This window comes from Vidua chalybeata, chromosome 6 (assembly GCF_026979565.1).
Source record: "Vidua chalybeata isolate OUT-0048 chromosome 6, bVidCha1 merged haplotype, whole genome shotgun sequence".
Lineage (NCBI taxonomy): Eukaryota > Metazoa > Chordata > Aves > Passeriformes > Viduidae > Vidua > Vidua chalybeata.
Window position 1 is genome coordinate 50,141,918 of NC_071535.1, and position 15,339 is coordinate 50,157,256.

Genomic DNA, 15,339 nt, shown 5'->3' on the forward strand with positions numbered 1-15,339 from the left:
CATAGTAAATTGATAATGACAAAGCCACAGGAAAAAATACAACTCGACTCGTCTATTCATTGAAATAAATGATTATAAGGAAAGATTTCTTTGTCTGCTAGTGAGAAGAAAGTTTGGCTGTGAACATATTATGAGCCTGATTTGAGATTCATCTTTTGCTGCAAATTATGCCTTTCATATGAGCTGGAAAAGGCTGTTAGTCCAGTCCTGTATACTTTTGATTTTCTTTGTTTCCTTGGCTTAATTCATTAAACTCTGTGTCTCAGTTGCTTTTGTAAAAGCAAGAGTGCTGAGAGAGTTGCTTAGTAAAGGTGAAGATATCTTGAGATTTCTGGAACATGAGAAGTTGTGCTGATTGCCAAATATTAGACTGCTTCATTACCTTCTATGAAAAAACAGCCAGGGTACAGTCTCAGTGTAAGAGAACTTCTTTGTAGAAGTGCCATCGCTTTGAGATTGACCCTCTGATGAAAAGATGGCTCACCCCAAACATACCTTCTTCTAGGGTGGCCCTCTGCCTCTCTGTGAGCTCCAGTTTCTGCCCAGGTAGGGCTTTTCCCTGCCTGAATCAGCTTCCAAAACCTCAATGACCAAAAATGATACAGTGAAAAGAAACCAAAAGGGTCTTTGCTATCTCCCTTTTCACACATTATTTTTGTCTGCCCAAATGTATGCCTCCTGATGGGCTGATGGGCACCTGCCCTGGTCCTGTCACCTCAGCCCTGCTCTGCGTGGTGCTAATGCCATGGGGAGGCTGCCAGTGTGGTTGTGAGCTGGGCACTGAAGTGACCTCAAATAATTAGTGCAGAGTTTGCGCCTGCTGCGCTGGGGGTCTTGCATATTTGGATGACCCCCATCTCTTTCATGACCTTGCTCCACAGGAGCTGCTGGATTTCAGTGCTTTGCCAAGTAGCAGCCTAAGAACTCATGTTCAAATTAAAACATAAATTATTTCTGTTTCAATAGTTTGCGTTCGATTCCTCCCCAAATTATGATCTGCTATAAGCTCTTATGCCAGTCGGAGAAGTAATTTTTTGGTTTTTTTTTTTTTTTTTTTTGAAAGTGCTTGTCTGTGTAAGTGAAGAGATCATGTTATTTTGAATCAGTTCAAGAGGAATACACTTTAAAAATACTGAGAGCAATGGATACAGTCTGCTACTATTCCTAATCTACCTTACTATTTTTTGCATTTCTCTGCGAAGAGTGTTTGGAGGAATATTATCGTGTCATATGATTCCTGCTAATACTAGTAGTCAGTTTCTCATGGAAAACACAGAAATTCCATACTGCAAAAAGACCCAACATAAATTTTCAATACCAAGAAAAGTTGTTAAGGATATATCTTTAGATTAATAAATAGTATTGAGTTAACCTCAATACAACTGCTCTGATTTACAGCGTCTGAGGATCCGAACCATTCTCAAAAGTCTGTAAGGATTCTGTGTCTGTGTCATAATTCCTAGATTAAAAGATATATTTATTTTCAGTTCTATACATATTTGGATTAGAACCACAGGAAATGGACTGTCTCGTTTATGGTTCGTGGTAGTGAGAATAGCTGTACCAAGTAAACCTGCCTGCAAATCTGTGTGTATGCAATGTATGCATCGTGTTCTGTATGGCACAGCTTTTGAAATTGTTAACAGAGCCCTCCACAAATGTCCATGAGAAAACGAAACTGTTCAAATTTGGGTTTTGAGGTAATCGTCTGCACATGTTATGCACTGTTTACTTATATATTATAAATTATTACCAATAAACATAAGTGGGGAACGGTTACAAAATATAGCCCTGGGCAAAAAACAAAAGTGACACTGTTTGAAAAGACAAGACTTCCTTACAAGTGCAGATCGTATGTTTTATCCTTGATATATAGGAAAAAATGGGTCAGAGATGAAAACCACAATAAGGCACTGTATATTTCAATGGTAAACATACTGCATCACAAGAGAAGAATATAGAAGAGAATAGAAGAATATTTCAGCCTCTTAACTAAAATCTAATCTAGCAGGGGATCTAACTGGGTGTGCAGGGTAATGGTGAAAAATATCTAAAATCACTGACAGTATTTTAAGTCTGCATTTTAGACCATTGGTCTTTTTATTTTCTAATTATTTGGAAAAAACTTCATCTGAGCCTTTGGTTTGTGTGCTGGCTTGTGTTTTCTTTTGTACTCTGATAGTTGTTCTTCATTATGTTCTTTAACACATTTAAAATTACTGACACTGAACTTTGAACACTCAGAAATGTGGAGCAATTCAGAGCCTGAGCACTCTTCACCTTTACCCTTATGGTTGATTTTGATATGCATGTTTCTTTCTCAGTGCAGATGCTGTATTCTATAACCTCCCGTGGAAGCAGGATAATTACTGCAGATTATTTCTTTTTTAACAATCTTGTGGTGCGTTACAGAACTGAAACCAAAAGACAGGGAGAGTTTGTAGTTTGCTTTGCAACTGATGCAGTTTCAGAGTGCTGCATGCAGGGACTGCTGCTGCTTGATCCCTTCAAGCTGAATAGTGAAGTGGTGTAAGTTTCTGCTGTCATTACTTTTTAATTACTCTGATTCTTTTGTGCCTAGTCCTGAGATACCTTAGTGAATTCCTTAAAAAATACAGAACTTTATTTGGGAATCTGGTTAGTATTAAACAATTTATTTTTTAAACTAAATGACAATTAAAATATTTGATGTCTCATGCTAAGACTTTGAAGAACAATGTCTTATTATTTCAGGCTTTTTCTAAAGTCAGTTAAAATTGGTAGATATTTCACCTGTGGAGCTTGTGAAAGGATAGGAGGTTCAAAGTCTCAATAAATTGAACTTTAAATTGTTTGCACTTAATAGCAGCTGATTACCTTAATTAATAGAGGAGAAAATGTTTTGTTTTACTTTATTTGATTTCTTAGAGTGTTGTAATTATTTATCTTTTTTCTTCATATTTTTGTAGTGAAGGTAATTAAAATAAAAAGGGTCCCATGCTGTTGCACAACCCAAGCTGTGGAGAGTTTGGGGGAGAAAGAGAGATGTTACCACACTTGCTCTTGGCCACACTGCCCATCAAATAAGCGTATTTCTCAAATATTTCCTGAGTAGATTTAGCTAGTCATGCAATCTTTTTCTGATCAGAATGCTGCCTCAGACTACCCTCTCCTTTCTCCCAGTAGTAGCTGCAGCTCACTGGTGAATAAGGTGGTTCCTGCAGGGGTCTGTAAAGACATTTTGGGGTTCCCATTGTGCACACAGGTAATGATCATATTGTGTAGAGCTTAGATCAAAACAAAGCAATATTGCGCACAATACTGCCTTCTAAAAGCCTGTTTGTAAGGACCCTGAACAAAAAACAGAACTTCCCAAAGTTGCACAAAAATGGGCATTGTGTCTAGTTATGTTTTATCTGATCAAAATACTTGGGCCTTTAAAATAGTTTTGGGTTTTTGCTACCTCCTTTCTTCCTCTGTTCCTGCTGGTGCTATTTTGTGTCTCAGTGCAGTGCACAAGAGCAACCATCAAAGGCCAAAGCCTGGGAGCAGGCTGCAGTTGGAAAATCCAGCTTTTCTGTGTTGCACCTGAGCTCCTGTGGATGAAGCACCTGAGACAAGGCACAGCAGGAATTCTTGGCTGGATACGTGGAGCTGCATCTTATCCTCTTCTGCAAGGCTAACAATGTGTTTAAGTAGTCCTTGTGCCTGCTTTATCCAAAGGGTTAGGATTATATCTGGCTCTGGTGCAGCTGTGCAGGGTGGAAAAAAAGCTCCTTGACCATTACTGCCATTCCTTAATAGTCCTTCAGAGAAAAGCTGATGTCAAAGACTGAGTCTTGGCTTTGCTCTTTTCTCTTCTTTTCTAACTTGCCCATAGCTGGGGAAACCTTAAAGACTGTGTGAAAGTGATGTGCACTTTCATCAAGAAATGTACAGGAACTTTGTGTGTGTGTTAGTAGTGAATGGAATGTCAACACAGAAAAGATAATCCATTATATCACCCTACAGTGCAAATTTTTCAAGAAGGGTTTAAGTTTAGTTTCATTTCTGTGAACCAGATGAAAATAGTTTTCCATGTATATATCCTACCTAGGACACTCTTTTGTAGCTTATATAATGCCCAAAGCTACTATAGATATAAAACAATTTCTGCATCACCAAAATGCAAATTTCACTCCTGAATATGTAGGCCACTTGCTGAATAACCTCAAGAAATATATGGTGAAAATGTTATTTTTCATGTGTTCAGATTACCTCCTTCAAAGGTTTTTCTCGGATTTTAATATCCTGAAAGTCCTAGTTCTGAGGCAGACTTCAGTTCAAACTTCATTTTCAGTTCTTAGAGTGAAGTCATTTAAATAAACAAATAAAACTGGCACGTCATGTGTAGCTTGTGCCGAAGTACGCCGTGTGCCAGTTAGAATTAATTTTTATGAAACCTCACATGTATGAGTTTATAATAACAACTCAGATAGGTATGCTCATCCCAAGCAGCAACTCTACTGACCCTTGCAGTACTTTAAATGTGCACAAGTAAAATCCCAGCACAGTTCTGCCCTGTGTTTATTTTTAATGTTTCATGAATCACCTTCTTCACTGTTTTTTCTACTTTACAAATAAATTTTATTGCTAAATAAACTAGGATATTTGATAGTAAGAATAAAATCTCTCATATTTCTTTTTTTTTGTGTGTGTGAATAGCCAGATGGAAGTGTTTACCCTTTAGAGAATTTTAGATCTGATATTTTTGTAACATTTTATTTCTTCCTTGTAATTGTGTTAGCACTTTGCTGATCTCAAGTTGTGTGTTATTACAATGGAAGGTGACAATTTGATTGTCTTCAGTTGGAGAAACAAGCAATTTTATATTCACTGAGCTGTCAGGTAGCAGTACTTCACAATACTAAGAGCTCCTGGCAATGTGGTTTGGCACCTATATTTAAGTGCCTTTATGCTTGCATAACATCTACTGAATCAGAAATGTTTTGCCTGCTAGAAATGTTTTTAGGCTTGTAGTATAAGGTTTTTATTAAAAGGAAAAATCTATAACTGAGCTGCAGAGCCATTGTTTTGTGTTACATGGAGGTTCTAATTTGGTACTTTAGTACAACAAGTTACAGGTGAGCCTGAAACTGATACTTCTTTTCTCTCTCTGCTGAGCTGTGGTTTGACTTAGAGCTGAGAGCTAGAAATATGGAAAGGAGGGAGTAGGAAATGGGAGGAGGGGAGAGAAGTCTGGTTCTATTGATATTTCTGTTCTGAAATGCAGAGAGATGGCATGTGACCTTTCACACCTTTGGGATTGAAAAGTAACTGTTTAACTCATTACATGGAATCTTAGGCAACTCCTGAACATGTACCATAGGAGGGAAATAATATAAGAATACTGTATCTTATCATTGCAGCATGTTTCTAGTGGAGCCTTGAAAGGATTTACTGAAACTTTCAGGAACTTATGCCTACCAGGTCTAAGTTGGATCAGGAAGATTTTTAGTTATTAGAACAACTTCTTAACTGGTTTTGTAAGGAAAAAATATTTTTGTCTTCTGTGTAAAGTCTCAAAGTCTAAACATTGTAAAATAAGTTTTTCTTATTTTAGTATTTTTTAGGCATCCTTTATCAAAACCATTTATATAATCATTCAGATGAACAACTAGTAAGTAATTCTGATCCATAAAAATACGTGGATTAATGCTTATTTATAGCAAATATTGTTTTCTAATTTTATTGTTAAGGATTGCTTTTATTTATATTGCATTTTCTCTTACTTGCTGCCTAGAAAAACAAATCCTAATAAGTTGCTCATGGATAAATTCTTGGCACGCTCACTCTTGTTCCCATAATTATTGGTAAAGATAGCTGGAAGTCAGTACTGCCTTTTTTTTTTTTTTTCCTTTTTCCAACAGTAAGAAATTGGATATCCAGAGACACATGGCCCAGTCATAGGACTTTAAAGGCAGCCATCACTGAGAAGCTAATACCAACCAATTAAACAGAGGTGGTTACGTGATGTAACATTATCAGGAGAAACAATTCATGAGTCAAAGCATTCCAGGGCATATGAGCTCCAGTCCAAAGAACAGTCTCAAGCTGTTTAAATAATGTGACAGCAATATTGTCAGCTAAATATAAACTATAGAAAATATTAACTACAGTGATTGAAGATGAGCACATCCCAGGTGCTGAATGACTATTCTTTCACTGCTGTTTTACTGCTTTCAATGTGGGTTCATTCACCTTAGCCATTTTCAGTGAAAGTTTCTGGTAGGGGATAAAGATAATGGAGCATTTAGCCTGCTAAAAAGATAGGTTGTGATTTTGGCATTTATGAATCCAAACAGACATTTTGGATTTTCACTGAAAATTCCAGAGGAGTTGTGAGGCTGTTTTGCTGTGTCCATTTTGATGCTTTCAAAAACCAGGTGAAGAGACAACAGCTCATTTCCTAACCCTAGTAGCTGACCATAGCTGCATGGCTGGGAAGGTCACTCTAACGGCAGAACATAAGAAAATTACTTTCCCAAAAATTCCAAGGAGCTGTTTTTTTTCTTTTCCCCTCATATTCTTTTCTCTTCAAATAAGAAGAAATACCATAAAAGTTGTTCCCAACCTTCTGAGCTTTGAGGAAGTCTGAATCTGAAGTCAAACTTTGTGATTTGGATTCGTATCTATTAGCAGAAGTGTAATTTGCCTGGATTGGAAAAATAAATGCAAGAATAGCTGAGTGTGTGTCTTGGAAGCTGTGGGTGTATTGCTTAGCTTGATGCTTATTTCAGCCAGAGATTTGGGTGCTCAGTTAACGTTTTAGCTGCCATTTCTTGAATCACATTTGCTTCCACTCCCCCTCCCGCCCTTTTATTTCCAAGGTGGTTCCTGCGATTACCATAAACTCTCTAATCTTGCAGTGCTGTTTATGATCTATATGTAACTAATTCATGTAGAATTCCTGCAAAATGAAGCCAAGGAAGAGCTTGAAGGAGTTGAATTGATTGGCCTGAGGCCTTGCTGTGACTCAGAGCCAGGAACAGAAACAGAGATTCTCTCCCATTGCAGCCTTCTCAAACTATTGGGGCTTTGTGCAGAGGGATTTATGTTAAGGTGTGGGGCCCCCAGAGTACAAAATATTTTACTAACTGTTCAATTGTGTTCCTAATTCTCCTTGAAAAGAGAGATGAGATTTCATCATTTTAGGAAAAAGCTGTTTATTCTAAGATGGCATAAAGATTACAGCATTAGCTTTACACTAAGTTATGTTCCTGGGTTCTGCCTACACAACATTATTTTACAGGGCAGAACTGCAAAATATTTTGGCTATTGCCAAAACACATTCATTTTTCTTTAAGTCTATCTGAGCTATAATGCATCTAATATATCCCAAAGTTAAATGATGATTTGTGAGGGAGGTCCTGTAACCATGTTTAAAATTATGTATGCACATTTTAAAACTTGGGAAGGAATAAGATGCTGTGGCTGTTCTTTTTTTTTTTTTTTTTTTTTTTTTTTTTTTTTTTTTCCCTCTCGTTATGAACACCAGGTTAGCATAAAAGTTTAGAAGGAAATGCTTAAAAGGTTATGAGTACTTCTAAAAATGGTTTCTTTTAATTTAGTTCTGGAGTCACCAAAGCACTTAGACATGTGCTTAACTTTTTGAAACTGAGTAGTCCAATTTGAAATTAGTGGACTGCTTGCATACTTACAGTTAATCATGCACTTAAGTACTTTAATCTGGCACTTTGAGGAAAAGGAATGGAGACTGTTCATAAAAGCTCTGTAAGGGAATATATTTCTAATCTAATCTGATTCCACTCTACTGTTGGAGCTGTAGACCTGGGTTATGTCTCTGCTGCAGTCACTAAAGGAGGATGAATTAGTCCATCTGAGCACCACGCTACTGTAGTTGGAGAGCTATCAGAAGCAAGCTTGTTTATAATTAGTTTGGATATCTGAGCATTACAAAGCAGTGGCTACAGCGTAGACATGCCTTTAGGTTTATGAATACTCTGTGAGGGTGGAGCAGAGCAGAAGCAAGAGTCCCCAGCCAACTATAAGTCTGCTTTGTCATCTATCTTGTTGTTATTGCTCAGTTTATATGTTTTTGGAACAGTGTCTGGGCCATTGCATTGTTGTTATCTGTTTTTATACTTCGTGGGTTGATTCTGAAATGTCTGGCAGCTGAAACTCCACATCTTGCCTGAATTTCTACTGTAACATTTAATCATTTGAGCAGCCAACAGGGATGGATGATTTTTCAGGCTTTGGAAACCTTTCATGTCAGGACTATTGTTTTGAATAGTCAGCTAATTGTTTTGAAAAAGAGGATATGAATTTTTTTAAGAACTTGAGCCGTAGGAAAACCTTAGACAAAAAAAAAAGTATTAATATTTGCATTTAGAAAGATATAACACACACTGGATGTAGGAAAAAAGGAAAACCAATATTCTGTGAATCTGACTGGCAGTCTTCTTTAGGGCAGAGAGAATTTCTTCTCTGGTTTAAAATGAAAAATCAGGTCATATCTATAGCAAATGAAGCTGTTTGGGATTTTGTTTAGCTTTTTGTAGGTAAAAAAACCCATAGCAGTTCAATTTTAGCTTTTCTACCTGAGGCTGACTGAAGCTGGGGTCCAATCCTTCAGGTTTACTGACCTTTTGAGAAATGGTCACATTTTGTTTATGTCTCAAATTCAAAATGAGGTAGAATTTATTCTAGTGTTGGAAAATATGGATCAAGATTTTTTAAATCCTCAGACTTGAGTAGGTGATAGGACTTCAGTTAATTAGGGCCTTTTTCAACCTTTTCTCATATCCATTAGATATATTTTCCACCTTTAATGATTGCTGTGTTCAGCTAATCTGTCAATTTAACCAAAGCAACAATTTCACATTGTAGTTTTCTTTCTGACTGTGTGCTGTGTAATCAATATACTGATATAATGTGAGTGTAATTTCCTCTCTTATTTTATCTCCACTGCACAGTATTATAAATAAACAGCTAAAAAAGAAAAAAGAAAGAAAAGCACCAAACAAATCTGTTGCATCTTCTTTTAAGATTGTACCACTGTAGACACTTGTTCTAGTAAAGTAGAATTGGACCCACTTGATTGCATTTAAATTTTTCATGCTTCAGCAGTTTGTCTGGGAGCACAGTAAAGAAAACCCCCCGAGCGAGGATAGTTTAGAATAATAGAACTTGATTTTGTGTATTATAGCGGCACCATTTGCGCTGCTGTAGTTAGGGTTGTGTCAGCACTTCCATTATAAACCCCTGTTTGCAGGGGTTATAACTAGGGAGATATTTTTTATCAGAAACTTTTTATTTTTTTAAATCATTCCACTGAGTTTAATTGATAATAGCAGGAAAAAAAAAATTATAATGGAAATTAGTAAATTTCGGATACGTTTTACAAGCCTTATTTATTAAGAATATTGATTTTTTTTTTTTCCCCCTCTCAGCAGGGATTTTTAGCAAACGCATTTTGAATATTTTAAATATAAAATTGGGAAGTTGTTATGGCTTAAAATTTGACTGCTATTCATGCTCATATTTTAACATTGAAATATTTTAACACAACATGCTGCTCTATGGCTTAATTTTATCATAAACATAAACTACTCAACTGGGCCAGAGTCTTCTCCACTGGAATTGAATGAGACCTTGGAGTTATTGACTGAACTCTGCCTTTTGACCTGATGGAATCATGTGTTCAGAATTCTCCCAAATTGCTGGTTAACACCCATCTGCAGAGTTTAAATTTGCTCTGCTTTCCCAATTGCAAACCCAGGCACAATTAGATACTATCAGAAAGCCATGTACAAATAAACTATATTCACTGAGTTAGTGATTTTGCTGGAAAAAGAATGTGGAGGGCTTAATCTAACCAGTCCCTACACATCTGTCCATTTAAACCCAATGTTTTAAATCTAACAACCAAAAAGTTACCATTAAATCTAGTAGTTTTAACAAAGCTTTGGAGAAAACAGAAGTGAAACACGCCCCTAAAAATTATGCCATGAGAAAAGCAAGTGCCTGGGAGGCCTGCCTGAGCCTGTCTTCCCTTCCAGGCTCCAAGACTATAGGTAACTGACTAAAGTGCAGCAGGGAAGGTGTCTGTCCATAATACAGCAGTGGGAAAAAGTGGTGGGTGGAGCTAAGAAGCACTTGAACCCTGCCCTTGGTCTGTTCTCTTACTCCAGTACAGAAAAAAGTTGCTGGTCATGGCTTAAGATTATTAGTCAACGGGACTTTTTATAATTTTATTTTTAGTGTTGACAAAGTCCCTTCTCTCAGTGTAATTGACTTTACAGCAATTGAATGGAGATTTTTATTGAATCATGTTTAAAACATCATGAATAAGAGGAAAGTATATTAGTGTACATGTCAAGGAAAAAATGCTTCCCCTATAGTGCATTACCAGTAGATAGCTTTGCTGAATGGTCACTTGGGGAAACACCAAAAGCCTGTTTATGAAATAGAGGTGAAGCCTTTCTAGACTAATTATATTCAGCATGTAATTTCTAAACTTCAGTCTGAATTTTGATTTTCAATTAACATTCCCAATTTGAAGATAATTTTCTATTTAATGTAATTGCAGGAAATAATTTATTGGCTGATTAAGACTGAGGGCTCGGCCTTCCTTAAGAAAACAGTCCCTAACAAACCAGCCTTTAAAGCCAACTCGTAGCTTTGGACAGATTCAGCCTATTTTTGCAGCTGCAGAGTTTTGTTTAATTAGGATTGTGCAGTATTATTCATTGGTGCAGTTTGTAGTTGAAATTATTCTTAAGAGACATTTTCATTTCTAGTTTTGTGTCATGATTAATTTATGGTGAAGAAACAGCCATAGCTCTTGCTTTACACAGAAGCTCGTTCAGTATGAAACGGGAATGAGATCTGTTGAGAAGGTGAAAGAAAGGAAAAACCTTTATTGTGACTTTCGGTTTTCATGTCAGGTTTTCAAGTCACGCAAAGCATGACATATTTTCATGTGAGTGATTGCATTAACGTGACTACTTTAATGAGAAAAGGGAAAGCAACCTTTTATTTTATCTTGGATCACAGCAATTATGAGCCAGAACCTTTTGAAGTACACACGATAATGCCAGTTGCTGAACTCTTGGCATATTCTCTGTAGCATCAACACAAATTCTTTAGCATAGGAAGAATGTAATACACGGTTTAAATTCCTCAGTTCTGCTTATTGGCAACACTCATGTTAGACTCCCACTTACATTTAGGCTTCCCTAAAGAAAACTCAAACCGTTTTTTCCCCACCAGTATCGAGTTTAAGAGGCAGGATTATCTCTATTTACAGAATAGTTACTCTAAATAGATATCAGTGTTTTAATATGTTTCAGAGCACTTCAAAGCTTGTAATACTTTCATATTGAACTGTACATAATTAGATTAGTTGATCCTATATTAATTTTTTTTTCACTGCAGTATATTAAATCTGAACTCCCTCATTAATTGTGAGAAATTTAGCATTAGCTGTTAAATCCTATGTGAAACACAAGCTGCTACATAAAAACTACTGTTTAAATTGGAATTAACTTAATTATTTTTCTTTGCACTTGATATTTCCTTCACTGTAATATTCATGAAAGCATGTGACAGATTTGTAAATTTAACTGTTAGTCTCAGATTTCCAGACCCTTTAATCAGTATTTATTTGTCTGTAGAAACAGTACTAGCAAGTTAATGATTTGCTAATTTGAAAAATGCTCATGTGGTTTCCTATGTTAACTGATTTGTGCATTTTTAAAGAAATGGTATGAAATCAATTATTGTTAAAAAGCAATTAAGGTGAAGATCTTATTCCTTAGTTTCTCAGCAATTTCGGTGTCAAGGATATTCTGAAGTTACTAAGACCTGGGAAAATAACTAATATATTTTAGCTGTCCCTTTTCAGGTTTATTAATGATTGTTTTAACAGTTGCAGTTAATCTTACTAGAAATTTTAAATGACAGTGTTTTCAGATTTTGAGTTGAAGTCAGTAATATTTTCATCTAAGTGCAGAAACTGTGGCGAAAGCTGTGTTTGCATATGAGATGGTAGTAAGAGGCCATTATTAGGAAAAGGCATTTAACATAAATCAGTGCATTTATTCATTACATTTTTAAGTAATTTAAAGTATTTTGTTGAGCTATATCCTGTACTTCATGTCTAATATGAAAGGAAACATAATTATTTTAGGTTTTTAGTTTGAACTGTAAAATGTTACTAAGGTATTATCCATCCATTTAATAAACCTTTTAGGTTTAGAACACTTTTCACATGCGCTTCTCAAAACACTTTCTGAAAGGTAAAACCGGGCAAAATTTTAAAGCGTTTAAAAGCAGTACACCTTTAAACAAACAGCAAAAAGACTCATTTAGCAGATTTTGAAATGGATTTAGAATTGATTCTCATATATGTAGAAAGCATCTTCTTCTTGCAAGGAATCAAGCAAGCACGATGAGCTCTCTCCTTTAAATGTTTGCTTGTAATCTTCAGGTTGTTCATGGGAGTAAGAGTTTAAAGAATTGAACTCATCAACAAAATCAACATGAAAATACCCATAAAAACACTATTTTCTTATGGCTGGAGAAAATGATATTGTTTGACAAGTCAAGGAATACTTTTTCACAGTGTTTTGTATCCGGACCCTCAAGTTTGTGCTTTTTAGAGTGCTTCTGTTGACTGCAGGTGATTAATTTGTTACTGTTTCTAGGCAGGTGTGATGTGCTCAGAGGACTGTTTTGAGCTTGATTTTTTTGTCGCTGAACACCAATATTTTCTTTTTGTCCCCTTTTCTTGTCTTGCAGAAGAATGTCTTCCAAGCAGGCTACCTCTCCATTTGCATGTGCAGCTGATGGAGAGGAAACAATGACCCAGGACTTAGCATCACGAGACAAGGAGGAGGGCAACAGTGATCAGCATGCAGCCTCTCATCTGCCTCTACACAATGTCATGCACAACAAACCTCACTCTGAGGAGCTACCCACCCTGGTCACCACCATTCAGCAGGACCCCGAGTGGGACGGAGTAATCTCAGCCCAACACAGAATGGTGAGTTTTGCCATCCTCACAGGGGCTTTCCAGGTTTAGTGCTGTAAGAGATTGTTCACTGCCCTTTGGGAAGACGTGTGCAGGTGTAAAGCTTTTTAAATGTTACAGCGTCAGCAGTAGATCAACATCGTATGGTGTAATTGTAAATTACAATTGTATAATTTACTTAAGTATACAGGTCTATTTGAATGAGGTCATTTGATGAGTTCACCTTCTGAAAGGAAATGCATCTATTTATCATGTTTTCATTCATACCTTGATTTAAGTCATAACCTTTCTAGCTCATATATTCAAGCATTAATTTCTGACAGGGGGATGTAGCTCACAACTGTTTGTCATCTGCAAAGTGTTGTGCTGAAGGAAGAAACTTTAATGTATTTTTTTTACTCATCTCTCAGAAACAGGATCTACCGAATCTAGAATTTTATATCTTTACATGGCAACAAAGAAGCTGGCATTTTAGGTGATACAAAAGAGCTGGCATTTTAGGTGACACAAACATCCTACTGTGCTGTTAAGAAATTATAACTTTTTGTGGAGGGGAAAGGTGCTCATGAATATCTAGATCACCACTTAGTCACAGGTGATATTGGAAATAATCAGAATTATTATCCCTAGTCTCTTCAGTAGCCTAAATTTAATTTATTTAGTGGTTGTAACTCTGTCTCTGAATCCCCAAAACTCTGCAATAAATGGGCAGGCTGAATGAAAGCTGAATGGGCAGACCATCTCAGTCAATTTATTTTCCTTGTGTGTGTTCCTCAGAAATGGAATTAAGGTATGTGGAGCAGCCAGGTGCTCTGTAAGTTTAGAATATCATCATTTCAGACTCTCTGGAAAGTGACTTTCAAAAACCTTAAATTCAGACAATTACCTTAAAAAGAATAATTTGCATTTTCATAAATTTTTTCAATTTCTATTAAATATCTATGAGCAGAATTTTTTTTTTTAGCAAATCTCATTTTTTTTCTGGTACAAATCAGCAGATATTAATAATGTTAAGCACAATTGCAGAATTTTTTAGCAACACTAACAATAATGTACTCATTTTGTATTTGACTAGGTATAATAATTCTAATGCATTAATAAGTAGAGATACCAGAGTTCTTTGTACCTATTATCATGTCTGGAGTTAGTTAAATAATAGCACTACAATGAGATGTATTTTGTTAATATAGAGTTGTTTTTTTTTTTTTCTCCTAAAGTCCAATTGATTCAAGACATCAAACCAAGCCAGAAAAATGCGATCTAATCTATAATGCACAATTTAACCCAGTGCAGAACTTTGTCAGGCCTAAAATATTCTTAGGTATTTGGGTGACTGTCATGAGGAAGGCAAAACTTCCACTGCAAAATCACTTTAAAGAAAAATGATTATAGATTAGCAACTTGGAGAGGTATGTTGTAAGTTGTATGTATGGCTTATATTCAGAATTTTGGACAGAGAGTCACTCTTTTGCCCAAGTTATGCAATAAGCACATTAGAATAATTTTAACTTCTGTGTTATCAGGAGGACAAGCTGCATGCAGACTAGAAAGGACTGATCCAGTTTGTTGATGGAAAAAGTTAATCTGTGAATTCATCAGCTACTTCTCCATTCATTCAGAGAGGCAGGTGCACTCTTGGAATTTTGATATTAGGACACCAGTATCACAGATAAAATTACGCCGTGTCCTAGTGAGAAAGGAACTCCTAGATTCCAGCAATCCCTCCATGCGTGGATTTTTTTTTTTTTTTTTTGTTCAGCCTGTTCTTTGGACCTGGAGTGAGCTGAAATGGTTGGCCCTTGTACAGTGTGATCATTTGTGCTCATATTGCTTTGAAGGGGTTTGCAGTGCCCGTGACAGAGACCAATCTCTGCTTCCTTTCCTAATGCTGCACTGTCATGTCAACACTTGCTGTATCTCTGGACAGGCACAAATCACTGCACAGCCTCTCATGTTTCAGAACAGGTGCATAAACTTTGCTTGAGGGACTTAGCACTCTGGTTTTCCTATCTCCTTTTTCCAGTAAATATTCCATGTAGATGAATGTCCTGAAAATCATTAGCAGTTTCCACAAGTCCCTAGGCTTAAATCTGGTGGTGGATATATGTCAACCTTATTTCACAAGCCCTCAGCTAAACCAAATAGATTTTTTTTTTTCTTCCCAGCTCAAAGCAGGGTCTAATTTACAAAGCTTGGCTACCAGTGAAGACTGAAATTCTAAGACATGCTTTTTGGTTGCAATTAAAAGAGCTCTAAATGTGAAGAGCAAGGTCCAAGTGTATTTACAGTTAGGTGATTTAGATAGCTTGTGAGATCACAGT

At 36.3% G+C, this 15,339-nt stretch overlaps 1 protein-coding gene across 11 annotated transcripts in view; it reads left to right on the forward strand.

The window, feature by feature from the left end:
- SOX6 (SRY-box transcription factor 6) overlaps positions 1–15,339 on the forward strand; it is a 369,094-nt gene that overhangs the window by 124,396 nt on the left and 229,359 nt on the right. For all 11 annotated transcript variants that reach the window (XM_053944612.1, XM_053944613.1, XM_053944608.1 and 8 more), the window contains one exon: positions 12,787–13,030. In XM_053944612.1, coding sequence (XP_053800587.1) covers positions 12,791–13,030 — 240 coding nt within the window. In that variant the 5' untranslated portion in view covers positions 12,787–12,790. The remainder of the gene's footprint in view (positions 1–12,786; positions 13,031–15,339) is intronic.